The sequence below is a fragment of the Xenopus laevis genome, chromosome 9_10L (genome assembly GCF_017654675.1).
Source record: "Xenopus laevis strain J_2021 chromosome 9_10L, Xenopus_laevis_v10.1, whole genome shotgun sequence".
NCBI lineage: Eukaryota > Metazoa > Chordata > Amphibia > Anura > Pipidae > Xenopus > Xenopus laevis.
Genome location: NC_054387.1, coordinates 126,570,275 through 126,598,225, shown reverse-complemented (window position 1 = coordinate 126,598,225; position 27,951 = coordinate 126,570,275). Strand labels below are relative to the sequence as shown.

The 27,951-nt window shown below is 37.4% G+C and overlaps 3 protein-coding genes across 3 annotated transcripts; all 3 read right to left on the bottom strand.

Annotated features, from left to right (window-relative positions):
• Positions 1 to 2,777: 2,777 nt before the first annotated feature.
• Positions 2,778 to 3,713, bottom strand: LOC108701948 (olfactory receptor 5B12). The gene has a single exon (XM_018236959.2). The coding sequence runs from the start codon at positions 3,711 to 3,713 to the stop codon at positions 2,778 to 2,780; it is 936 nt and encodes a 311-aa protein (XP_018092448.2).
• Positions 3,714 to 8,823: 5,110 nt separating this feature from the next.
• LOC108701947 (olfactory receptor-like protein COR4) lies at positions 8,824 to 9,744 on the bottom strand. Its single transcript, XM_018236958.1, has one exon. The coding sequence runs from the start codon at positions 9,742 to 9,744 to the stop codon at positions 8,824 to 8,826; it is 921 nt and encodes a 306-aa protein (XP_018092447.1).
• A 15,456-nt stretch (positions 9,745 to 25,200) lies between these two features.
• On the bottom strand, positions 25,201 to 26,118 carry LOC108701946 (olfactory receptor-like protein COR4). Its single transcript, XM_018236957.1, has one exon. It carries the CDS (start codon positions 26,116 to 26,118, stop codon positions 25,201 to 25,203), a length of 918 nt encoding a protein of 305 aa, XP_018092446.1.
• Positions 26,119 to 27,951: the final 1,833 nt, after the last annotated feature.

Genomic DNA, 27,951 nt, shown 5'->3' with positions numbered 1-27,951 from the left:
ATCTGTGTTTAGTTATTCTGTGTCAAACAGACAAACCAAAGTGGCTGCATCTGTATTTAACAGCTACAACTTTAAAATATGAAAAAACAGCAGTGTTGACTGTTTTATGACTTTTCAGCATACAGGATATGATGTCACTGACATAAGATTAAGGAGGAAGTAGCTTCATCTTATCGCTTCGCCAGGTATAACTCTGGCGATAAAAGTAACATAGTGGAAAATTTGCACTTTTATAAATTTATGGAGTAACGACCGTCAGCCCTAAGTAAAACTTTGTTAGCGCTGAGCTCTTTTGCTAGCGAATTGTCCTCTCGTCCTGTTAGTAAATTGATGATGTCCCTGAGGATTGTCTTTTTGGCGAATTTTTGCTAGCGAAGGCCACTTCGCCTCTTACTAAATCTGCCCCTATGGGTTATCTTTTTGCAGTTTTTTTTTCATGTATCACTAGCAGTCACCTCCGAATCCAGGTGACCAAGGCCAAATATTAACATGTTACCAATTAATTATTAATACATATTTAGTTTAATTTATCCAAATCTGTCACATTATTAAAAATCACAGGACTTTGCTTTCAATAAGATCAAATATTACATTTCAAACTACCTGTTTCTAATACCATGTTAGTATCCTAGAGAAGAACACCTTTTGAGATTAAATTCTTCGTTAAGTGATATTTTTTTCTGGAATGCTTTTGAAGTGTCTTCCTGTAATTCAGAGCACCATGCCATAAGGCTATTAAAAAATGCCACCAAAGGTTACCAACAAGCAGGGCTGGATTCACATTGTGGGCGCTCCTAGGCCCACTGCCGTTTGTCGCCCCTGTCCCCCTATTTTCAAATTTTCATCATCTGGACTGAAGCAATGGGGATTGGCGCACAGGATATTTAAAAAATGATAATATCTCCTGCTCATCCCCAGTGTTTTTGAACCAATGTGGGTGTGGTTGGGCAGCATGCCGCCCCTATAAAATCCTGCCACACTAGGCCCGGGACAACATAAAAAAAAAAACTTTTTGCCATTAATTAATGATAGCATATGTAACATCATATTTTGTGTTCTTTGTTAAGTAAAAAAATGTAAACATTGTTTAAATAACATGCTGTTGGAAATTTAATTGCCATGGTTTGCCAAGTGGCTCTTTGGAAACGCTGATCCAGGGACTGGTCTGATTGTCATTGTGGAGTCAGAAATATATTTTTTTCCCCTTTGAGGCAAATTGAAGTGGCTTAGGAAGGTGTTTGTTGCATTCAACTAGCAGTTAGGAAGGTTTTATACAGACATAAAGGGGGTTATTCATTAAAGTCCGAATGCCAAAAAATCAAACATTTTTGTTTTTTATTATAAATCTGAATTTTTAATGGACAAAAAAACTCAATTTTTTCAGGATTTATTAAATCATGGATTCTAGTTTGGTCGGACTTTTATATTTTAAATACTCAGAAAAATTTGGATTTTGATAAATAAGGCCCAGAAGGTTGAACTCCATGGACATGTGTCTTTTTTTCAACCTCAGTTACTCTGTTACTATGGTTAGTAGTAAGATGGGGTGGGTATATTTTATGGCAAGAAATGCATTTGTATTATTAGTTTTTCAGACCATTACTAGCGGAAAATTTTTTAAATGCTTAAAAAAGGTCCAAAAAGCACATCTCCCATTGACTTCTATAGGACCTCTACTGCTTTCACAAGTCTTGTATTAGAGTTTTTCATGGTTTCTACATTTTATATATGTAAATTTTTTTTAGGGAAATAAAAACACAGAGATTCTTAGAGAGAAAAATATAATACCAGTTGCTTGTGAGCAACATGTTGCTCTCCAACCCCTTGGCCTTAAAGGAGGAGCTTATTTTTGAATTCCAGGCTTGAAGTTTTGGTTGCAATAAAACCAGGTGTACTGCCAAACCGAGCAATGGTTTGGAAAAACACGGTGCTCCAGGATAAACTGTGAATGACTCATCAAATAGTAAATGTGGTCCAGGTGCTCCAGGCCCAGACCCCCAGCTTTAGGGAGTGGTAAGGCAAAGGATATGTAGAAGAGAGAAGGCCGACCGGCACTCAAATGGATCCACAGGACCAGAGAAAATTGTTTAAAAAAATATTTTTATTTGAACAAAGTTTGAAAAAATGTATATTTGCATCTCCATCTGCCCTACGTGTTTCGCAGCCACTTAGGGCACTTAGTCATGGGCTTAGTGCCCTGAGTTGGTTTGCAAAACATGTAAGGCGGATGGAGATGCAAATAGACATTTTTTTAAACTTTGTACAAATAAAAATATTTTTTTAAACTATTTTCTCTGGTACATATCCTGTATTGCCAAACAGAGCCTCCTTGAGATTGTCAGTCCACACTGCAAAATAGCCAATAACAGCTCTTATTTGTCCCCAGCAGGAACTTTTTTCATGCTTGTTTTGCTCCCCAAATCTTTTTGCAATTGAATGTGGCTCCGAATGTGTTGTTGCAATATAAATCTTAGTTAAAATTAATATTTAGAATCAATACACTGGCCTGGGCAAGGATAAATGCTAACCAAGATAATGTAATTTTAAAGGGCACTGGAATCCATAATCATCAAATGTGCCAATCTGCAAGGCACTCCAAAGTGATTTTAATCACTTACCATTTGAGTCTCTTCAGGTGAATGAAAGATAAATAATTTTTGTAATGAGCATGTGCCTGCCCAAGGCACAACCTAATGCCTATTCTTTCCAAATGATTCAACACCTCAAGAACATTAATATTACATAGTTTTGAGTAATGTCTTGTACCCACACATCCCTCACTCTCCCAGGCTTTGCAGTTTCTGTAAAGTTCTTCTGAGTGATGTTTTGATCTCCTGATTCTTTAAACTGTAGATCAGTGGATTTAAAAGGGGGGTTAGTATAGCATAAAATACAGAAGTCAATTTATTCTCTGTGAAATGATAATTTGCACTTGGGCGGAAGTAGTTGAAGATGATAGTGCTGTAAAGTATAAAGACCACAGTTAGATGAGAGGAGCAGGTGGAGAAAGCTTTGGATCTCATCTGTTTTGATGGGATTTTCAGAACAGTGCTGATGATAGTGATATATGGGTACAAGGTGACTACTAAAGGACCTACAGCAAACAATAACCCAAGAAAAAATATAAGCAATACATTGATGAATATGTCACTACAGGAGACCTGAAGCAGCTGGGGCAGTTCACAAAAGAAACTTTGCAAAGCTGCTGGCTTGCAAAAGAAGAGTTTGTTTAAAAAAAGCGTGTGTATCAAGGAATAGACTGCATCCAAAACCAACACAAATGATACAACCTCAACACAAACTTTCCAGTTCATTATCTGCATGTAGTGAAGAGGGCGGCAGATAGCAATGTATCTGTCATAGGACATCAATGCCAGCACAATTATCTCTGACGTAGCAAAATAGATGAAGAAAAAAATCTGAGTTATACAAGCCTGCACAGAAATGATCCTTTTATCAGTGAGTAAATCAAAGAGCATTCTTGGGACAGTGACTGAGGAGTAACTCATATCCAGACATGCCAGGGTTCCAAGGAAGAAGTACATGGGGGTGTGAAGATGGAAATCAGTGTAGATCAGGAAAATAATCAGAAGGTTCCCAGTCAGAGTCATAAGGTAGATCAGGAGAAACACCAGGAACAGAGGAATCTGAAGACCTGGATGATCGGACAGTCCACCAAGAACCAACATATACACTATTGTTTGGTTTTCCATCTCACTTTAGTATGGTCTATAAACAACTAATAACCAAATGATCATTCAGCCTGCCAGAAAGCAGTTCCACCCAGATGGCTGCCTACACACAAATCTTGTTCGTTCAGGAATGACATTTAATATGGTAGAGTGAATTAGTTGCAGTGTAAACAGTGTTATTTAGAAATAAAAACGACACCATAAAAATTATGACAGAATCCCTTCAATAAATCAAGTTTTTTTTAAACTCGAAAATGTAAATTTTTTTGAAAAAAATTAAATTCCAGTATTAAAATAACTTGAAATTTGATAAACAACGATAATGTCAAAAGAGAAGAAGAGGTAACATGACTAGTATATGTATGCAGTTGCGGCATTTATTATCTGGAATACTTCGTTTTCTGGATAAGGTCAATTTTCATACTATAGAGCACCATGCCATAAGGCATGAGATGTTTCACCATCTACAGTATATGCATTATTGATATTATCAGGTACAAGATTATTCATAATATATAATGTATGTGTTTTTGTTTAGAAGGCACACGTGCATAAATGGCATTACTATTTTCAGATTCAGATATGTGTCTTTAGCCTAGAAGGGTTTCTGTCCTGTAAGTAATGAAATTCCCTACCACTACCAATGGAAAAGTGAAGAACAAATGATCTGGTCATTATGGGTATTTTTCAGGCAGAGAGGTTTATTCTCTTAATTCTTCTTCTTATTAATAATAAAAATGATAATTATTACAAGCTAGTTTAAGGGGCACATTTACTAAGGGTCGAATATCGAAGGGTTAATTAACTTTCGATATTCCACCATCAAAGTAAAAGCCTTCAACTTCGAATATTGAAGTCGAAGGATTTACAGCAAATACTTTGATAGAACGATTAAAGGAAAAATCTATTCGATTCGAAGGATTTTAATCCATCGATCGAAGGATTTTCCTTCGATCAAAAAAAGCTTAGAAAGCTTATGGGGAAGGTCCCCATAGGCTAACATTGATGCTTGGTAGGTTTAAAGTGCCGAATTAGGTAGTGGGATTTTTTTTTAAAGAGACAGTACTTCAACTCTCGAATGGTCGATAGTCGAACAATTATTAGTTCGAATCGTTCGATTCAAAGTCGAAGTCGTAGTCGAAGGTTGAAGTAGCCTATTCGATGGTCGAAGTACCCAAAAAAACCCGTTGAAATCTGAAGTTTTTTTACTTCGAATCCTTCACTCGAGCTAAGTAAATGTGCCCCTAAATGTCGTGATTAAAAAAGGTGTCCGTAGGAATCCAATAAGTCTCTTCTGTTCTTTCTGACAAATCAGTTGCTGCTGACCCTGCTCTGGACAGTATTCATAATTAGGGCAAATCAATTTAATATATTCCTCACTAAAACTACAAGGAAAAAATGTGGGACCGTGGTTGAAAGGACAGGGCTGTGCTGCAATTTATTAACATACCACTTTATAAAATAGCTAGTTAAATAACTTGGGTTATAATGCCCCAATATACCTGTAAGTGTATTATTTGAAAATGTAGAGCAAAAAACAATTGTAGTATATAAATACATTGCAAACATAGTTCTAAACATTCAGTAAAACAACTTACCTCTAATTTCAAGGCTCTCTCTGTTTTCAGAGAATAAACCTTGGCCTTATAAGCTCTTTTTTCTTAACCTTCCAAACCCCCTGAGCCTCATTACACCTTAGTTTGGTGGATGTTTTTTTTTAAACACAATGATAATTTACTTTTAATGATGAAGAAGAGTTAATGAACATTAACACCAAATAATAAACAAATGTTTCTCTAAGGGGCTCTATTTTTTCCATGAACATCTAAAAACTGGTGGTTTTCCTGTTTTTCTCTCTAAAAATGTGAGATTTATTAAGTGTAAAAACTACAATAAACTATAATACAAAAATTCCCCCTGATAAAAGTTTTCAAGGTCCTATAAAAGTCCGTTGGAGCTGGACTGATCTTATTGGACCAGTTTTTATCAATTCATACTTTTAGAAGTTTTTGTATTTTTTTGCTAGGTATTTTCTGAAAAGCCAATTTTTTTTTTTAGAGGTTTTAGAGGTATTTGTATATATTCACATGTTTTTTTAATTTGTCTAATTTTGAAAAATCTGAGATTTACAAAGTGTAAAACCCCAAAAAAGCAGTCAAGATTCTATACAAGTCAATGGGAGCCGCACTGTCCAAAAAAACTCACATTTTCAAAGGTTTATGATTTTTTTAGTGCATCATTTAGGGGCATATTTATCAAGGGTCGAATGTTGAATTTGAAAAACTTCGAATTCAAAAAGACCAACCAAAATTAAGTTGAATTTAATAGTTCCATATTTGGCCAAATTCAAATCGTACGAATCGAAGTAATATCACATTCGATCAAATTTGAATCAAAGTTTTTCCCCCCAAAAACTTAAATTTTTCAAAGTCCACCAATTGACTCCAAATGGGTTCTAGGAGGTCCCCCATGGGCTAAAACAGCAAATTCACAGGTTTTAGATGGCGAACGGTCGAATTCTAATTTTTAAAGAGACAGTACATGATACATTTCGATATTCTAATTTTCAATTTCCCTAGTCGCGGCACACAAAAATAGCTAGAAATAAGATTTTTTTTAATTCGAAAATTCACCTTGACCTTTGATAAATATGCCCCTTAGAGGTTTTTTTTTCATTCATGCATTTTTATTCAGATCTTTTTATAAATTACAAGGAATAATGTTAAAGAAATAGAGTTTAATCATAGTTTTGAAAAACTATAAAACCGCTAAAATGAGAATGTTGATAAATAAGCCTCCAACTTTGGCTATCACTTTACTTTGCATGAGGCTGTCTGGAGCGGAACAAAAAGAAAACAGAAGAAGCCAAAGATGATGACGACCAAGATCTTCCACCAAAATTTTCCGGTCTAGTGCAGTTTTTTTTCCAAACAGGAGCACTGCTCTGGGGTATCAGCTAAGGCATTATAATTACTGGGGGTGCCTTACATTTTGACCCCCCCAGTGATTTAAACTTTAATTCTCCTTTATCTAATTGACAAAATATTTCTTATGTTGCATTAAAATAAATATAACTACAATTACCTACCATAAATGGGAGGGGGTTCTATTTCTAAGTGTAAAGGGCATACTCTTGAGGAGGATTATTATTTTTATTAAATATAAGGCCAAAAAACATTTCTTGCCACTTGACATATGCTCCTATATTTAGCCTAATGTGTGAAGCCTTGAGCTCTCCTTACTATTAAACTATGTATGGACTAGTGATGAAGTCAATAGACGACAATTTTTTTTCACAATCTTTTACTTGAGTAAATCTTTTACTCGACTAGCTTTTTTTCTCACTCCAAACGCATTAAGTTAAATGGGTGTTTTTCTTTTTTGCAGGGTTTTTTTTTTGTCTTGGTGACTAATTTTGTCCAAATGCATTAAAGTTAATGGGCATTCATTTCCAAGTTATTTCTCACTCAAAATGTATTAAAGTCAATGAGCGGTTTTTGTCTTGCAGCAACTTTTTTGTCTTGGCAAACTTTTTGATGCGGTTTTGTGAAAAAATACACAAATGTCAAAATGCAGAATTTCACTGTGAATTTATGCCTGCCAAAAAAATTCACTCATTAGTGAGGACTAGGACCTTCTGTAAGAGTAGCTTTCTTCCCAAAATGCTACAAATAAGTTCCAAAAGGCCAAGGCAAATCAACCCTCAAGCTGACTTTCAAATTTTTCAATTGAATTATGGCTAGTAGAAAAACTTATACTGCCATAGTTTGTGACTGTTCCATATAAGAAGACTTATAGAAACCCTTCTTAATCTTGCAGGATGCATCTGTGTAAAAAAAATGAACTGACTTTAATAAGAAGTGCCATGTAAGAGGGGCTGTCCATCTACCCCAAATAATTTATTATCTAAGTTGGGAACTGTTACCTCCATTGGGAATGCCTTATCTAGTAGATCTAGAGCAGCTGGACCTGCTGAGTAATCATTGAAGATATTTCACTACTCATCTGAGCAAATTTATCAGTTCATCTGCCTGGTATGGGAAGTCCTCAGCATAAAAACGCAGTAAAATGTCTTCAGTGATTACTTAGCCAGTCCAGTTGCTCTAGTTTTACTTCTACTAGATATACCATGACCTGCTGAATAAAAAAATCATCATAGACATAATGTAAATATTGAAAAACCTCAGTAACCTACTAGATAAAATATGTTGAAGTTATGAAAATCTTGACTGATAATAATATTAACAAAGGCAAACCAAGAAGTCGACTCAATAAAGGGCAATGAAACACAAAATCAAAATGTCGAGCTTACTAAAGTGATTTTAATCACTGCTGTCAATTTTGTTGTTTTTCCCAGTAAATAAATGTAATGAATACAGGTCGGCATACACAGTACAGAGATAACTGAAGATTTTCTGCAGGGTACATGTTGCAGAATGTTTGGGGCATAATAATCTGTTTGAATACTGCCCAAAGGCTCACGGAACATCCCATATACAGTAGTGATGGGCGAATTTGCACCGTTTCGCTTTGCTGAAAAATTTGCGAATGTCCCGCAAAATTTGTGAAACGGCGAAAAATTCACGAAACTTCGCCGGCGTACATTTTTTTTCTGCCAACGCCCGTTTTTCGATGCCGACGCCCGTTTTTTACGCCAGCATCTGTTTTTTTGGATGCCTGCGACAATTTTTTTTGACGCCAGTGAACTTTCACCAGCGAATTTTCACGGCCGTTTCGCAAATTTATTCGCCGGCGGCGAATCGCGCAAATTCGCCGCAAATTCGCACCTGGTGAATAAATTTGCCCATCACTAATCCCATATTATTATCAGCTGATGTTATTATTCTTTGCAGTGGAGTGTTTCCATTTAAGCTTTTTACACTGGATACATATAGAATCCAAATGCTGGTTAACTATCAATTGATGTATGTGTGTTTGGCATTGGCTGGGCAGAAAGCTATAAAGTTTGCAGCATTTATCTGAATGAAGCACTACACAAAGTGTTAGAAAGAAGAGAGATGGTAAATCTATTGTGATGCTGTATTGTTCTGCACACAGTCCTAAATTATATATGGCTTACTTAGCTTTTGCAATCTTGCCCCCCTACTCTGACCTTGTCCCTTTTGTTGACTTACAATCTGTGCAAAGCTCTTCTTAGTGATGTTTTGAGTTCTTGGTTCCTCAGACTGTAGATCAGAGGATTTAAAAGGGGGATTAATACAGTATAAAACACAGAAGTCACCTTGTCCTCGATGACATGATATTTTGCGTCTGGGCTGTAGTAATTGAAGAAAAGAGTACTGTAAAATATAACAACAACAGTTAGATGAGAGAACAAGGTGGAGAAAGCCTTGGATCTCATGTTAATTGTTGCCATTTTCAGAACAGTGATGATTATAGTGATATATGGGTAAAAGGTGGCAAATGAAATGACAACAGCAAGCAACGTTCCTAAGACAAATATGAGCATTTCATTAATGAATGCATCACTACTTGAGACCTGAAGTAACTGGGGCAGATCACAAAAGAAAGTTTGCAAAGAATCTGACTTGTAAAAGCTCAGTTTTGTTAAAGCAAGAGTGTGCATTAAGGAATACATTGCACTGAACACCAAAACTATTAATACAAATTGAATGCAAGCTTTCCAGTTCATTATCCGCATGTAGTGAAGAGGGCGGCAGATGGCAATGTATCGGTCATAGGACATCACTGACAGCAAGCACATCTCTGATATAGCTAAAAAAACGAAGAAGAAGATCTGAGTTATACAAGCTTGCAAAGAAATGATCCTTTTAGATGTAAGAAGATCATAGAGCATTCTTGGAACAGTGACTGAGGAGTAGCCCATATCCAGACATGCCAAGGTTCCAAGGAGGAAGTACATGGAGGAGTGAAGATGAGAATCAGTGATAATCAGGAGAAGAATGAGAAGGTTTACAGTCAGTGTCATAAGGTAAATCAGGAAAAACAACTGGAACAGAGGAAGCTGTAGACTTGGATTATCCGACAGTCCAGTGAGAACCAACATATACTCTGTTGTTTGGTTGTCCATCTCAATTTTATATTTCCTATAGGTAAACTAAAACTATCACATATGAAAATACTTTAAAAAAGAAGTCTACCTTTCCTAATTGAAATTTTGTTTTGTAGTTTGAGTATAAGTATTATAAAGTGTCAGGCTTACTAAGTACTGGCACCAGAAATGCAGAGGTGGATCAATCTTACAGCTCTTCACTGAATAAAAAACAAAAGATGAAGGTGAGTTGTGAGAACCCGAGTTCACAATTCAAGGATGAGCAGGTTCACCAGGTGACTCTCAAAGGTGGTGGGAAACAGGTTTACATTAAGGCTGGTAGCAGACGAGGAGTAATCAGTCAGGCCAAGGTCAGTAACGGGAAACAAATCAGCAGAAGTCTGAAATAAGGAAGGTCAAGTAAGCAAGTCAAGTAAGCAAGAGCCAGGCAGCAGAAGTCAGAGGCACAAGCAAGGTACAATACAATCATAATCTGAAATAATAGTCAATTAGGCAGAGTACATAGATCAATAGTCAGCAGTTATTCACAGTAAATAGCCAAGAAACAATGCCCAAGAGCAGTATCTAAACCTTTATTTTAACATGGTTACCAGACAGTGTCCACAGTATTTCTCTTGTCTTCATTCTGACCTTGCTATTACAGTATTTATAATTAGGGGGAAACGATGCAGTATCTTCATCAGTAAAACTACTAGTAGAAAATATCGGGAACATATGTTTTTGTAAAAAGCCTGTAAAACAAACCTTACCTTTAATCTCAAGCACCCTTCTCCAATCAGTGAAATCAACCTCTGCCTTAAAAACCTTTCTTTCTAAGCTTCCCAACCCCCCTGAGTCTTAATTACATTTAATTAAGCAGTACTTCATGTTTTGTGTTTTGTGAATTTTTGTTTTATCATTATTATATTTTTTCTTTAACTATTTAACTAAACCTTTAGCATGTGGCATTGAAAAAACCACAAGTGACAACCTTGTATAGGAAGTGGCTCATTTTCATGTTTAAAGGACTATAATGGGAGGGGGGTCAAAGGCAATAAGTGAACCTGCTCTTGTTTGCAAGGAAATGATGCAAAAACTGATAAAAAAAAAATAAACAGTGCAGTTGAAACTAATGAATATGTTTCTAGGTGAAGTGGTTTTGTCATAATTAACATGTATTTATAAAGTGCCGACATAGTATGCAGCTCTAAATTTGAATTAATTTAGAACAAGTTGAATTTATGAATTTGCCTTCAGCTTTTATTTCTATGGTTTCTCAAATTGATATTAAGCTGTGAAACAGATGGTGCAATTTACAGTTCTTGAGACCACAGAAGCATACAGAATTCAGGGATTATAAGATTCATGGCTCTAAAGATGCCCACAGTACAGTAGCTCTCCATTAGTGATAAGAGAATATTTTTGCCAGCCATGGATTCTTAGCGATATGCCGCATTTCGCCATCTGTAATTTTTTTCACGAAACTGAGGCAAAACATTTACCACAGAAAAAAGCATTTGGACAAAAAAGTCGACATAAGAAAAAACACTCATTGACTTTAATGCATTTGGACAAAAAAGTCGGCATGAGAAAAAATGCCTGTTGAATGTAATGCATTTTAACAAAAATCACAGAGACGAAAAAAAATCCCATTGACTGTAATGCATGTGGAGCAAGAAAAATTGTTGCACGTGTAAAAAATTGTTGCACATACAAACATTTTGGACACCCATTGACTTCAATGCTTTTCCATAAATTTTTTGCTGTTTCACAAATTTCTTAATGTAGCAAAATGGGACAGATTTGCTCATCACTACTCTCCATCTTTGTTTGTTTCTGAAGCACAGTACATATTGTGGTGAGGTCACCACTGGGATACCTGAGGAAGTCCAGGAGCTTATTTATGTCCCAGGTTCCTAACAGATTGGTTCCAGGACTGCTAGTCCAGCCTGGTTGTTTTGTGTTTTCCTGAGGCACCTCAGGTGGATAATTAAAAAGGCAGCTCTAGAAAGCTCTGAAGAAAGGATACAGAAAAGCTGCCTGTATGACCTCACTGAGAGGATTGAATTCACCACAAGGTTTGGGATTTTGGTTTTTCCTGAATGTTTTCTGTTTTGGGGAGACAGGGGGTAGGCCTCCTCCTGTTAGGAAAACTGAACTGTGTCAGTTAGAAGCCCATTAAGTGGCAAGGATTTTATTTTGAACTGTTTATTTTGTTTATCTGCTGCAAGTGAAAATAAACTGCCGAAAAGAGACTACACTCTCCTGAGTTGTGATTGTGCTTTGGGCTGTTTTAACTCAGTAAACTGATCATAACTAACTAATCCCTGACTATACTAATATTCAAAGCCCTTTATTTCTCTGCTCTTTACTACATTTTTCACTGGTGTTTCTGTAGGTCCCTGACTGTCTCCTGCATCCATCTCAGAAACACCATCTTTTCATACCATTCACACCGACTCTCACCTTAAACCTTCCTAGTTTGCTGCTCCTTAGCCTGGAATGACATCCCTCAACAGTGGCATAATTATAGTGCATTGGGCACCCCTGAAAAAAAGGACAGGAGCACTGCAATCTTCAGCTCCACTCCCAACCACTCCTCACCCAACCACTCCCTACCCTGGCCAGAGTCTCCCAGACACCTTTGTTCCCCTTCCCTGCTTTCCCTGCTGCTGGTAAGAGAGCAGCTAGGGAGTGGGGTATTCTTTTCAGCGATAGAGCAAGAAGACCCCATGGTCTGGGCCTCCCACGACCATGGGGTCTTCTTACTCTATAGTTAAGCCACTGTCCCTGAATGTACACTTTCTCAACCTCTTCAAAAAGAAACCTAGAATATTATCTGGTCCAGTCATGGCACTTGAGGGCCAATGGCCAAATGTTTATGCACTTTTGCCCTCTGATTTGTGACTGTTTGTTATCCCACCCCCACTTAGTGGCAATACACGGAGAGATACGCTCGTTTGGTGATGTCACCAAACAAGCGGATATCTCTCCAATAGGCCCACCTTGAGGTGGGCAATATCGGGCTGATACGATCGTGGGCCCTAGGGCCCAACGATCGGATCCTAATGAACGGGAACCGGCGGTCGGATCGCGGGACCGCATCAACGAACAGATGCAGCCGCGATCCAACGGGATTTTTTGTCCCATAAGATCTCGATGGGGGAAGTGCATCGGGGGGCCCCATACACGGACCAATAAGCTGCCGACTCAGTCTATCTAGCATGATTACCAGAAAGTGTCCACAGAGATCCAGTATTTCTCTTGTCTTCATTCTGACCTTGCTATTACATTAATTACAAATTATTGCTACTGTGTCTTTCTCTTGAGCAGATATAAATGGTCTATTGTTAATATTTGTGGCGACCATTATAAATAACTAAACATATTATGAGATATATTGCCCTCATTTCAGGTACGGTGGTTTAACCCCTTCCGGGCTACTACATTAATTGCTTGGTATGACCCACCCGATCATTTACTTCCCTAGTTACTCGATCACTTGAAATAATCCATTCCGGTAGTGCTGTACCTCGTGGGCCATATTACTCCTAGGGTCTCAGAGTGTTGTTTCATGGTTCTTATATTGGTTCAGGGATTTAATCATCTGCACCTACTCAAAATGGGTGAAAGGGTCTAGTCACTGATCTACTCTTGAAATCTAAACTCTCCAGTGTTGTGTTATTGCCAACTCCACTTAACTTAAAAGTCATTCCTCACTGCAGAGATATAACTCCCCTCGTGGATATAAAGCAGAGCATTTCCACACGACCGGAGGATCCCTGCATACATTTGTATTAAAATTTAGCTGGAAATCGTTCTCAGATCGCCTACCCGACCATCCTTACTGGATGGATGTTTCACTCGCAGCTCTGTGGTATCTGAGTCCTGCAATGAATCGATTTGTCCACACACCTCCTCGGGCTGGTGCTCTCCATAAGTCACACCCACCTCCAAGTCTACGATCAGACTGCATCTCGCAGGGGGAAGGTGAACTTCCATGGTCTCCCCTCACCAGGGTCTTGCAATTGGCAATCGGTTCACCTCCAGTCTCGTACTTTAACTTTTAATGTTTTCTGTGTGTGTAGGGGCCCATAGGGGTTAATCTGCCCCTATGGCTTTAAGGCCCTACCCTTTTCTCAGTTACCAGGCAAAATCCTGTGTAGCTCAGTGTTATTGGCCAAGAGGTGTAATGACCACTTCCTGCCACACTGCAATATAGTGTGTGTAAGAAGTGACCTCTTCCTCTTTGGCTGCTGGATGCAGATCCAGCTGGGTGTGGCCAGGGCAGCCTGGGTACAGCAAGGCCCAGAGAAGGAAGTGTTCTGGAGAGAAGTCGGGGACCAGGAAACCCCGTGAATGAGGTCTAGTTATAGTAGGGCAGACTTGTAATAGTCTCTCTAGGAGAGAAAGGTAGATAGGGTAAAGAGAAAGAGCAGTTGAATCTCCAACAAGGATTTGCAGCAGGGAGTAGCATCCCAGAGGCTCTGTGTGATTGGCTCCAGTGCAGGGACCTCAGTGAAGAGGGTGTTAGGTTAGCTGTCAGCTTCCTGAACATTGCACTGGATGGGAATGGCTACTGAATACTGCAAATGCCTATTACCTGATGTGACTGTGTGTCATGTGCTAACACATCTGTGTACATGAGTAAACCTTGGGATATTGTCTTCGGTCCAATATAAAGTTTCTTATTTGCATCGTGAGAACTAGTGATGGGCGAATTTTATTCGCCAGGCTTGAATTTGCAGCGAATTTGCGCGATTCGCCGCCAGCGAATAAATTTGCGAAATGCCCGCGAAAATTCGCGGCAAAAATTCGTCGGCGTCAAAAAAAATTTATCGAAAAAGCGGACGCCGGCGTCAAAAACGAGACGCCGGCGCCGTTTCGCGCATTTTTAGCCGTTTCGCGAATTTGGCGCGAAATTCGCGAATTTTTCGGCAAATCGAAACGGCGCAAATTCGCCCATCACTAGTGAGAACCTCCTGGCGCCCAATCATTTTGTATGTTTTGTATGCACAGTAGCCTGAGTGTTGTAGTTGCACTACACCTTAGAGGGAATGCTTCCACTTAGTGAAGGCCCTGATCCTGAAGCGTAACCATGTTCTGCTCACTAGCTGGAAAATGTCTGTGGTGTGGATAGCCCAGATTAGCGTTACATGTGTAATAATGCTTGTGAATCATTTTATGGGGTATAGAGTTATTGAGGAAGTAGTATTGTGATATATAATAGGGGGGTTAATGTATTTTTATATAATTAAAACGTCATTGTGACACTGCTGTTTTCCCGCCAAAATTGCAGATTTAAGGAATATTCACAATGTTTCAGTACTTTAAGAAAGACCTTGGATTGGGGCCGAAACGTCAGATTGAAGTTCTGTAAATAAAGATTAATTTTATTCATGAGCCATGAGTGCGGATCCTTCTGAAGGTATATATATATATATATATACCCAAGCTGAGGAATAAAATTGCAATATAATGTAAAGAAAGCAAACTATAACTCATTACTAGTACTACTATTTTTCTGTAATTATTAACATCTTAGGAGCACGACGGGTCATAGTGAAATACAATTAGAAGGGGAGAAACAATAGCTTTCTCAAACCAATATTACAGCTAAAATATATACCATTTGTTGAGTCAACACTTTCAGCAGAGTTGTCAGCTGCTATCTGGTTAGCTGCCCATTGTTCTGTTGATAGGCTGCTGGGGGGGGAGGTCATCGATATCACTCCAACTTGCAGTGTAGCAGTAAAGAGTAACACAAGTTTATCAGAGCATGAGTTTGGTGGCCCCATGCTTCATTTCAAAATTAAATATTAGGAGTAGAGATCTTGCTCATTCAATGACTCTTAGTAGGGTTTAATTTGGCCATGCATAATTTGGGGTGATCATTGTAAGTAATGTATTAGTATTTGCAGATGACACAAAATTTTGCAGAGCAATAAATTGCATCCAGTATATGACTTGCTTGTGACAGATGAGATTCAATAAGATTAAAAAAATAAGCAGTCAATGTACCCTCAAAGAGACAACTGCTGTGAAGTTGTGGAATTCTCTCTGTACCAGTAGGTACATAAGATGGCTTGAAGAAATGGTTTGAAAGCTTTTTACCAGGAGAGAATAAAAATAGAATGCAGTTACTGGTGCCAAAGTTATTAAAATATCTGCAAGGTCAGGGCAGAAACCTTTTCCACCCACCATTCCTATAGTGAGGTCCCACCTAAGAGAAATTGAGTCCTGGGTAACACATGTTCTGCTGAGAGTTACAGAGTCCCTTGCCAGGCTTGGTTGAGAAGACAAATGACTGTGTTCTAGGAAGTTCCTAAATAGAATTTCACTTGTGTAACATCTGGCAGCTTTGAAAATAGATGTGGTTTTCTAGGAAGCACTAGAAAACAGCAAAACTTTGCTAACCATAGATGATTTTTTATAATCAGAATCATCCTATATTCTCAACTCCGTATGTGCCGTGCCATCTTGGTGAAATATAAAATACACATACTTTCCCTTGTTTGTTATAGTTTATACAGGAGCAGTAACCAGCTCCATGTTGTAGCTCCCACCCCTCCCAGATATAGTCAGGTGATCCCACTGGTGTCTAATAAAAGGGCAGCCAGGTTTGGGAGTTTTACTTTGAAAGCAGCAAGTAAATTGCAGGTAAAACTTAGTCCCTTTGTAAAATGTATAATTAAGCAATTGAATTCTTAATGAATCAGATGAAAATTAAGCGTAGGACTGGCCAGATATGGGATGACTTTGACGTAGTTGGCCAGCTTAAATATATTGCAATATATGGACAAACAATCCCTGTTTTGTTTAAAGGGTAAGGCATTTTTTAGTAGCAGTATGCACAAAATGTCTCTGTCTTAAATATATTGATAATGGGTTGAGTGCAGAGGACTCTTGTATTTGTCCACATATTTAATATATAATTAGACTGTGCAATCTATTAAAAGTCACCAAATGAGTAAAATACGCATTCAACTCATTCTATTTTGTTTTAAATTGTAGTTTCAAATATTTAGGAGATGTTACGTTTGTTATTGTTGTTCATCTTCGGTATAAATATATTTTTACTGACAAAGAATAAAAAACATTTTTAACATTTGGAGATTACCTTTACAAAAATGTTGTTAGGTTAAGTCCTTTCTAATTTTTAAGATCTCTAAAAATATAATAGCAATAAATCAACTAAAAGCATATTAGAGTGAACATTGGCTGAAGACATAGTTTACCATAAAATTTTCTTTTGTACAGGTTTTGGAGTTCTTCCATGGAGAATTTTCTTGAGAATCCTCTCTGGATGTTTTTATTCTAAAATCAAATATGCTTTAAAACGTAAGTCATATTATTCTCAATTAGATTTTATTCTAACATCAAAGATGCTATAAAAACATAAGTCATGTTATTTTCAATTATAATTTAGAAAATCAATACTTACATTTTTGGTGCACTATTAGTATGAGACTGGAGGCAATGCGACTTACCTCTACACAAAGCATTCACATTCTACACCAGGGATCCCCAACCTTTTGAACCCTTGAGCAACATTCAGAAGAAAAAGGAGGTGGGGAGCAACACAAGCATGAAAAATGTTCTTGGGGTGCCAAATAAGTGCTGTGATTAGCCATTAAGTAGCCCCTATGTGGATTGTCAACCTACATTGAGGCTTTATTTGGCAGTGCACCTGGTTTTTATACAACCAAAACCTCCAAGCCTAGAATTTAAAAATAAAAACCCTCTTTGAGGCCACTGGGAGCAACATCCAAGGGGTTGGAGAGCAACATGTTGCTCACGAGCTACTGGTTGGGGATCACTGCTCTACACTATACATGTATAAAAAAAAGACACTCATTTGTAAAATGCAAAACGGGAAGGGAATTTTGTGTTTAAATAATTAAAGATTCCCATAAAACTTGAAGATTTCATGCAAAAAAACTGAAACCATGAATAATATATATTTATATAGTTATAGATATTGTATGTAGTTTAGGTACTTACAGCTGTAATTTAATAATAACTACAAATTAATACCGTGGAAGGGAATGAAATACAATACAGAATATTTTCAGGATATATTTTCAAACTCATAGTTTAAATTCAATTTTGAGTCATGAGAAATTGACAGGTAGCTCATATGGGTATGACCCGACTAAAGTGATGCATGTAGCACTTGTTCACCAATTTATGTTAGGATTTTTATTGGCATTTTAGATATTTGCCCATTAATGAAATAAAAACAATAGTAGATAGATAGATAGATAGATAGATAGATAGATAGATAGATAGATAGATAATAGATAGATGATAGACAGACAGACAGATAGATAGGTAGATCAATCTAGAATGGGGCAACTTCAGCCCCCCCCATTTTCCTTGCGGATATCAAGGGTGTGTAGAATTTTATCACAATAAGCGCATCCATTTTATTTATTACATATTTAATCTACAATTTTTTTCTGTTAAAATTTTACATTATATTATAGATTTTCTCAGCAAAATTTTGCAGGTGGTAAAAACTATAAAAATCTTTAGCCAATCAGGTTTCCCCAAATTGTATGAGTAGTGATGGGCGAATTTGCGACGTTTCGTCGAAAAATTTGAGAATTTCGCACGAAATTCGCTAAATGGCGAAAAATTAGCGAAACGCCGCTGTCGTCTTGTTTTTGACGCCGGCGCCTGTTTTTGACGCCAACACCCCTTTTTTGATACCGGCAGACGTTTTTGACGCTGGCGAATTTTCGCGGGCGTTTCGCAAATTTATTCGCTGGCGGCGAATCGCTCAAATTCAACACAAATTTGCGCCTGGCAAATAAATTTGCCCATCACTATGTATGAGTTGATCAAATGAAAATACAATTTGCAATAAAAATGTTTAGAACAAACACAGTTTCATAAATAATGATTAAAAAAAAAGCAAACATAGTAAATAGCAGGAAAATAAGTGTTATTACATTGGGCAGAAATGCTGCAATTTGTTTTTCTACTTTGCTAAATCTATCATAGAATGTACTCTCTGCTTAGAATGACTGAACTCCCATGTGTAAATTACATGAATATGTAATATAGTAATACAAAATACATTTTCACAAACAGTTTTCTTTAATGTGAAGCACAGTTCCTTAATGCTATTAAAATTGTGCTAGCTTATACTACCGCAAGTTCACTTGCCTACTAAAGCCCAAAAATCAAATGTTTTCCATCTACTCAAAAAGATGTTTGTATGGTGGCAACATATCAAAGGGGCTTTGTGCTACAGTTTTTATGTCCATATTTGCCTCCTTCTGTCACATTTGCATTTAGTTCTGTGCCTGCCCTTATACTGCTGTCCATGGAACAACCATGCTCAGACAGCAACAGATCATCAAGTTGCATAGGTACATGAAGAACCCATGGGCATAGGTCAGTAGAATAATGGTAGGGAAAAGACCTAAAATAGCTTAATAGCTTAAATAGTTGTTTCTAGGCAAACTGTTAAAATTCTTTCTATTTTTAATTTCTGAAATTAGACATGGTAAGAATCGATTGGGATTCTATTATGTTTTGTTCATTACAAGGTAAAGAGGTGAGTCACACAGTTTGCAAAATAGATGACAGCATTGAATCATGAGCAGACTGCTAGTGATGGGCGAATTTATTAGCCAGGCGCGAATTCGTGGCGAATTTGCGTGATTCGCCACCGACGAATAAATTAGCGAAATGTCCGCGAAAATTTGCTGGCGAATGTGCACCGGCGTCAAAAAAATATGGACGCTGGCATCAAAAACGAGACGCCGGCAGCGTTTCACGAATTTTTGTCCATTTTGCAAATTTCTCGGGAAATTAGCAAATTTTTGGCCGAAACGGCGCAAATTCGCCCATCACTACAAACGACCAAAGCTTCACAGTAGGACTGTAATTTCACAGAAAACCAATTGTGACTGGTTAGCTTGCATGCATGCTTAATGGTGAATAGGTGCTTAATGGTGAATAGGTGCTTAATGGTGAATAGGTGCTTAATGGTGAATAGGTGCTTAATGGTGCATAGAAAATTTAGGACAAAAACAGAAATATAGAAAATGTAATTTTTCCCATTTTTAAGAATTTCTTTAAATACTGTATATAGCTACTGAAAATTGTATTGCAGTATTTTCAAACTCTCTCAAAAATGTGTTCATTTTATATACTGAATATTGGATTTAGGATCCATTATCCAGAAACCTGTTATCCAGAAAGGTCTGAAATACGGAAAGGTCGTCTCCTATAGACTCCATTTTATCCAAATAATTCACATTTTTTAAAACTGATTTCCTTTTTCCCTGTAATAATAAAATAGTACCTTGTACTTGATTCAAATTAAGATTGAATTAATCCTTATTGGAAGCAAAACCAGCCTATTGGGTTTATTTAATCTTTACATGATTTTCTAGTAGGCTTAGGGCATGAAGATCCGAATTACGGAAAGATCTGTTATCCGTAAAACCCAAGGTCCCGAGCATTCTGGATAATGGGTCCCATACCTGTACAGGTAAGCAAAGGACTTTGTTTGGAAAGGAGGAATGGGGATTTTGCCAACAACACAGAAAGGGTTTATACTGCGTAAGTGAGTTCTTCTAATAAAATCCCCTTGTAAAGGAGGTGGTGAGGAGTGACAAAAAAGCTAGAAATGTGTTTTTAATCTTAAAGCAAATGTCTAATGGTTTTGACAAATATTTATTTATTTATTTATTACTAATCTTCATAATTATAACTACAAAAAAACATTTTCAAAATAACATATCTGACCTCTAATCTAACCCCAGCCTTCCTTTTCCAATTCTTCCTTGTAAGCTTACCAAACCTCTGAAGTCTAATTTTGTTTTACCTGTTCCCAAGACATATATAATACACAAGGAACATTCGTAATTGATTTTTACCCTTCACTACATATGGTGCAACCTTTTTAAATACAGTAGCTTAAAAAATGTACTAGAGAAATAGTTTGAATACATTTTCAAAGCAAAGGAGATTCTACATGCAGATGAACAGCTAAAATGTAGACAAACTTCGAAATTCACAGTGATTGAACAATGGCTTAACTGAAACAAAGTGTACATTTACCTTTTCAATTGATTATTAATAGAGCTGAATATTGATCAGCTGAGTACTGTACATGTCTTGTTTCAAAGCATAATAAATGGCTGATTTATCATACAGTATGAACATATAACGTCTGGTTGGGTGGAATGAGTGATAAAAAGTAGTGATGGGCGAATTTGCGCGTTTTTGACGCCGGCGCCCGTTTTTCCGCCGCCGGCGGCCGTTTTTCGGAAAAAATTTTTTGACGCCGGTGAATTTTTTCCGCGAATTTCCGCGGCAGTTTCACGAATTTATTCGCTGGCGGCGAATCGCGCAAATTCGCCGCGAATTCGCGCCTGCCGAATAAATTCGCCCATCACTAATAAAAAGGCAAGGGTTGCGATCTGCCATGTCTAGAACGGTGAACATTGTGTTGAGGGGCCACCTGGTTGAGCCACAGGAGGCAGTGGAAGCTCAAATTTGTAAATAATGGTGATGAATGTTCCATGTTTTTATCTTCCTTTACTCACATCTGAATGAGCCGTGATGAAGTCCTGAGTATCCTGCTCTTATAAATTAGTCTACTCCCCTACTCTGTCCCAATACTATTATTACTGATCTCTTGGTCCTGCCCTTTATCTGTCTTACATGCATTATTTGTCTGATACCTGCCCTGACCTAATGCCTACCAATCGACTCTCTTTCAAAACACCTCTCCAGAAATCTGAGCACTTCATATTTTAAGGCCAAAAATTCAACAAACAGTAGGTTTACCCTAGAAAAACAGATTCTGATAATGTCAAAAGGTGGCTTTCTACTCCAAACTACCAGGTTGCAATGCTTTCCTGAATTTATAACTTTTTATAAAAAAAAATGTTCAAAGTTTCAAAGTTTTTGAAAAATTACCTCAAAGATTCTAGTTTACATAGTAACATAGTACATAAGGTTGAAAAAAGACACACATCCATCAAGTTCAACCTTTTTACTTTTTTTAACCTGCCTAACTGCTAGTTGATCCAGAGCAAGGCAAAAAACCCATCTGAAGCCTCATCTGAAGCCTCTCCAATTTGCCTCAGAGGGGGAAAGGATCTTATCACCTACAGGTCATGAGATACTAAGAGCCAGATTAAATTCAGTGAGAAAAAGTTATCTCACAGTTTATGATGTGAAAACTCACGGACAAGATTCAATGTGAGGAGAAAAAAAAAACCGTTTCCCCTTATTCAGTTCCAGTTTTTTCCCATAGACTTCAATAAAGTTTTTACATGATAAACCTGTAAGGTTCACTCACCCTGGTGGTCTAGTGGCCGGCGGGGACACCAACCCTGTGCGTTCCTTTCCTTCTCCTATACCAAATTCCAGGGTATTGAAGGGGCTTTTGAATGTAACACATCACCTGTTGTTAGGTTCCACTTGCTAGTTTCCTGGGTGTTTATTCTTAGTGAATCTTGTTTGAGCATACGCATTGTTATTGACCCTTGCCTGCCTGCTGACTATTCTGAACTCTCCAATCCTGTTCCTAGCCTGTATGACCATTCCTTGAGCTCTGCCTGCACCGAACCGGTCTGTCTGACTATTCTTGAACTCTGCTTGTGCTGGCCCAGTCTGCCTGACCACGCTTTTCCAACTGGTCTGTCTTCTGAGCTGTGTTGCCTTCCATCCAATATCCTTGGTAAACGATTGTGTCCCTTTGCTCATCCAGAACCCTTTGCTTGGCTCCTCTCTTAAAACCTGGCGGCATCCAATTAGGATTAGGAATTCAATGGTGTTTAAGTGATTTATGTATTTATTTAATTTTTTGGATGTTTGTGCAATAAACCCACAATTACGACTTGAGTGGTGGGTAATCATTGGTTATTAGATAGTTAATGAGTGGCTGCAGGTGGGGTACTTACCTCTGTTTTTCTAATTTTGCCGATTTTTTTCTGACTATTGTCAGACCCCGTCAGCTGTTCCTTAGAATTCATAGAAGAGATCCGTTCTTTTTTTTTCTTTCCTTTGCTAGCAATGCCTGATTCAGTTGCTTAAGTTCTGTGTATGACTTGGCCTGTTATGTAACAATCCCTATGAAAATCACCTGGTGTTGCACTACCCCTGGAATCTTGTTATTTGTCTGCATATGACTTGGCCTGTCATCTCTCTCTCCTCTAAAAGTAAAGTATGATTTATTAATGTTCATATTAACATTTTTTTCCACAATTTAAACTTTGTTTTGCACTAAAGTCACCAATTTGAACTATATTTTCAAAAACATAAATTATGGTAATTTTTAAGCACAAAAACCTCAAATGTAGCTTATAAAAGTTTGCAGGTTCATGTAGTTGTCCTAGAGAAAATTACAGTATTACAAAGGTGAAAAAAATCCCATTTTGAAAATGTTAGACTCAACCTCCACTTGATTTGTATCAAAATGCATGTGCAATTGCAATAATGCATTGGGTACCATTGCACTTGTGTTCATAAATCACCCCTATATTCATATAACACATTAAAATGACATGTTCAATAATAATAACTATAATGATTATAATTATAATGATACCTATTACAGTGTTAAAATGTTGATTAAAGTAAATATCACAATCTTTTTGTTGTTACCTTTTAGTACAAATATCTATTTGGGCTTGTTCAAGCATCTACTTATTATAACCTCTATCAAGCAATGTTTGGATCATTTTGTTTATCTACATGTTCTATTTATCCTGCAAACTTAGCCTTTGGTGTATTGCAAAGTTTAAGAATGTTTAAAATTCTACAAAATCGTGGGACTGTGAGGAGCGTTTTCTCCAAATTAAGGCATTATAGATATTTTACCTTGGATATATGAATGTATAGTTGACTCAATATTATTTATTTTTTTTAAACAAAAACCCATCAATAATGAATGATTTTGATGAACTTTTTGAAATATATCACTGTCTGAGAAAACTCTCTCTCGCATATTCTGGTCCAGGAGGACGACTTTGTACTCACTTTTGAGGCAAGTGCATTAAAATGTGAAATATCCACAGGATTGAGACTAGTCACTCTAGTGATGACCGCTTTTTTTCACCGCGAAGATGACTTCAATGGATGAAAAAAATTGTTGTGCGTCAAAAAAAATTGGTTGCCCATTGACTTCAATGCATTTTGGTGGATTTTTGGCAAAGCAAAATGGTTCAGATTTGCCCATTTCTAGATTCACTGCACTTGTCTACCTCTAATTCTCAAATCCTATTCAGTACAGTGTTGATATGCAGATTCCCAATCAAAAGATTTAATTGGAACAATGTTAAACTGTACAGTATACCTCAAAAGGGGTGGGATTAATTAGTAAGGGACTGGGGTCAAAATGTTAAGGTGTAAGTGGGCATTGCTGGGGTGAAACAGGAACAGAGCCAAAAATGTCTATACCTTTAAGGGAGACATATAATGTAAAAACAAGAATGTTCCCAGTGCATTATTCTGATAGATGAAAGGCCGAGTGGAATCTAAACATTTATGTATGGATCAATTAAAATAGCAATTATTTCTAGCACAGAAGTGCACGTCACTTTGTTATTTTTAATATAGCATAGAGGAAAATGAGGGGTAAGGGCACTAAATTGGGGGATGTTTAAGGACATATTGAATGTAACTTCAAATTTGCAAATTGTATAGGTACAATATATTTTTGGGACCACAAATACTGTATGTGTTTCAAGCTGATTTATTGAAAAATTCCCCCAAAACCCTATTGGCTCCTGCCCATCTGCTGCCTCCTTTCCCAGGCTTTGCAGGGGATCTGATGACACTGCATTGTAAGATATGAACCAATCAGCATCTAGCAGGTGTGTGACTACAGAGGAGCAGACCCTGCAGCTGCAGGAGGGGCAGGAGGTGTAGGGACCCCATATACAAATGTAGAAGTTAAATAAATATTGGTAAGACAGGTCAACCTCTAGAGATTTTGGGGGCCTGAAAAATAATTTGCTGTGGGGCCCATTAATATCTAGTTACACCACTGGAAGGTAGTCAAACCTATAAGGAAAATGAAGCCTATCTCTCCTTGTGTGATTACAGGGCTGTGACTGGCTCTCCCCTCCTACTATGCTTCTGGCAGGGATTATAAGGACACTCCTACCCATCATTTGAAACACAGACAGGGACCACAACAGATCTATATGAAACTCCAATAAAGGGGTGATTTTTGAAGGTAGTATTAATTTTTAGTCCAAAGTAAAACCAGCGTCATATATTATTCATTTTTGCATACAACATTAGGGTGCTTTCACTTATCTTTTAAGTCTCCTTTCAGTTGAGAATTATACCTATGCATGTAGGATTAAAGGACAATAAACCTTGACCACAATGTAGCATAAGATACTGTATATGTAAGTGAACATAGGAGTTATATTGCAAAAGCAGTTATAACCCCAATTATCTTTATCATCGTTCTTAGTTCATTTAGTTTATTCATCTAATTTATCAAATAATTTACAGTTTTTGTAAAGCTCTTCTTATGGACATTTTCAGCTCTTGGTTTCTCAGGCTGTAGATTAAAGGGTTTAAAAAAGGATCTAATATTGCATAAAATACAGAAGCCACTTTCTCCTCAGTCACATTATTTGTATTCAAGAGAAAATAGTTGAAGATAATAGTGCTGTAAAAGATAAAGACCACAGTTAGATGAGAGGAGCAGGTGGAGAAAGCTTTGGATCTCATGTTTCTTGATGGGATTTTCAGCACAGTTGTGATTATAGTGATGTATGGGAAAAAGGTGACTCCTACGATGCCTAACTGAAAAATTATCCCAGAGAGAAATATAAGTAATGCATTGATAAATGTGTCACTACAGGAGACTTGAAGCAACTGGGGCAGGTCACAAAAAAAACTTTGCAAAACATTTGAACTGCAAAATGTCAGTTTAGATAAAAAAAGAGTGTGCATCAAGGAATAGAGTCCACTAAAAACCAACATACCTGATACAATCTGAACACAAACATTCCAGTTCATTATCTGCATGTAGTGAAGAGGCCGACATATGGCAATGTATCTGTCATAGGACATCACTGCCAAAACAATTGTCTCTGATACACCAAAACAGATGAAGAAGTAGATCTGAGTTATACAAGCCTGCACAGAAATGGATCTTCTTTTTCTGAGTAAATCAAAGAGCATTCTTGGGGCAGTGACTGAGGAGTAACTAATATCCAGACATGCTAGGGTTCCAAGGAAGAAGTACATTGGAGTTTGAAGATGGGAATCAGTGATGATCAGATAAAGGATGAGAAGGTTCCCAGTCAGAGTCATAAAGTAGATGAGGAGAAACACCAGAAAAAGTGGAAGTTGAAGACTGGGAAGATCCGACATTCCATTGAGCACCAACAAATACTCAATTGTTTGGTTTTCCATCTCAGTTTGGTAGTGTCTATAAAAATAAACAGTTACTTAAGAATAGGTTGAAGTAACAATGGAGAATGTGGGACAAGAAAAAGAAGTTGGGACAAGAATGTGGGAAAAGAAGAAATGGTAATATACTGTAGTTTGGAGAACAAAAAATCATTGGAATTAATTTAATTTACTATAAAATTAATTTTAAATCATTTTAATCAATTTTAAAATTACAACTGAACATGTTTTACCTCTAATCTCAAGTCCTCTCAACAATTACTGAACAAACTTCAGCCATAAAAACCCTTCCTTCTAAGCTCTCCAATCCTCCTGAGCCTAATTATATTTTAAAGGTTCCCAGGTCATTTATAATAGGCATGTAAACATCTGAAATGTTTCTATCATTTCTGTATTATTTTTTAGGGGCACTAAAGGCATTTTTTATAACGTATGCTAGATTATAGGTAACATTGTTGTCCTACTAGAGTGAATACGTCAGAGATTGAAGTGGCGCACCTTTTAACTTTTAGTATGTTATAGCATTGTCAAACCAATGCAACTCTTCATTGGCCTTCATTATTTATTTGTTATAGGTTTTTAATTTTTTGCCTTCTTCTTCTGACTCTTTCCTGTTTGCAGACCCCATATAAAAAATAAATGCTCTGTAAGGCTACAAATGTATTGTTATTGCTACTTGTTACTATTCATCTTTCCAATCAGGCCCACACCTATTCATATTCCAGTCTCTTATTCAAATAAATGCATGGTTGTTAGGGTAGTTGAACAATGAAGGAGTTTAAAGTTTAAAGACCACAGACAAAATGAAAAGAGTTCCACGTGTCTACGTTAGATTGTCTTCCTACTGTGTCTCTTATCACATAACACTTAAGCTATGTGTCCATATATAAGCTTTGTGTACTGTTTATATTTATTTTATTATGTGACATTGTCCTCCCTGTGTACTTTTATATATCATATTTTTATGCATTGGATCGAACTGTGTCCATTATGTCCATTGATTTTAATGGGTGTCCAATGTCACTGGCATCGAAGTTGTTGACTTAATGACTGGTCAAAATTCGCATTTCTGGAATTTTTTGCGAATTTCGCTGGAAATTTGTGTAATTCATGGCGAAGCAAAATGGGAAAATTTCGCCCATTACTAGTCTTGGATCTTCGAGGAGTGACTGAAGCCCTTGTTTGGACATGAATGAGTATATGGGGGTGGAGAAATAAGACAACATACATCCAAAAACTTTTATGAGACTGACCCTGGCGGTCTAGTAGGGACTAGGGGCAGACGGGGACACCCACAGCCCTTTCCTTTTATGCTCCGCTTCTCCTATGGCATGTGCGGCATGCACTTACTGGTTTTATGTTCTGGTGCGTTATGATGTCATCTCGTTTTGGTGCGGTTTGAATATTTAAAGGTGTCTTGGGATAAAAATCATTGCCCTTTGTTAGGCCTAATTTGATTAGTTCTTGAGTGCGATTTGTCTGTGATTCCTTTGATCCCAGCCTGTCTGACTATTCTTGAACTCTGCCTGCATCAACCCTGGCCTGCCTGGCTCCGCTTTCTCATCTACTCCTTGTGACGTTGGTATTGTCCTAAATCCTTGATAACGATCATGCCCCTTTGCTTGTCCATAACTCTTGCTTGACTCTTCTCATATTAAGACCTGGCAAAATCTGAGAAGCTGAGGGCTCCTCCGGAAGCCAAAGGCGGTTGCTAAAGGCAGAAGCTGAGCCGTGACTGGGAGCCTAGGACTTGTCCGGGATTTAGGGAACAGAATATGACATCTCGTAATATAATTCATTGTTTTGCACTTTTCCCTACCACAATGCTATTATTAT

Bases quoted from the DNA above. Each gene is read 5' to 3' on its own strand.
- LOC108701948 (XM_018236959.2), bottom strand. From the start codon at position 3,713: ATGGAAAACCAAACAATAGTGTATATGTTGGTTCTTGGTGGACTGTCC.
- LOC108701946 (XM_018236957.1), bottom strand. From the start codon at position 26,118: ATGGAAAACCAAACAATTGAGTATTTGTTGGTGCTCAATGGAATGTCG.
- LOC108701947 (XM_018236958.1), bottom strand. From the start codon at position 9,744: ATGGACAACCAAACAACAGAGTATATGTTGGTTCTCACTGGACTGTCG.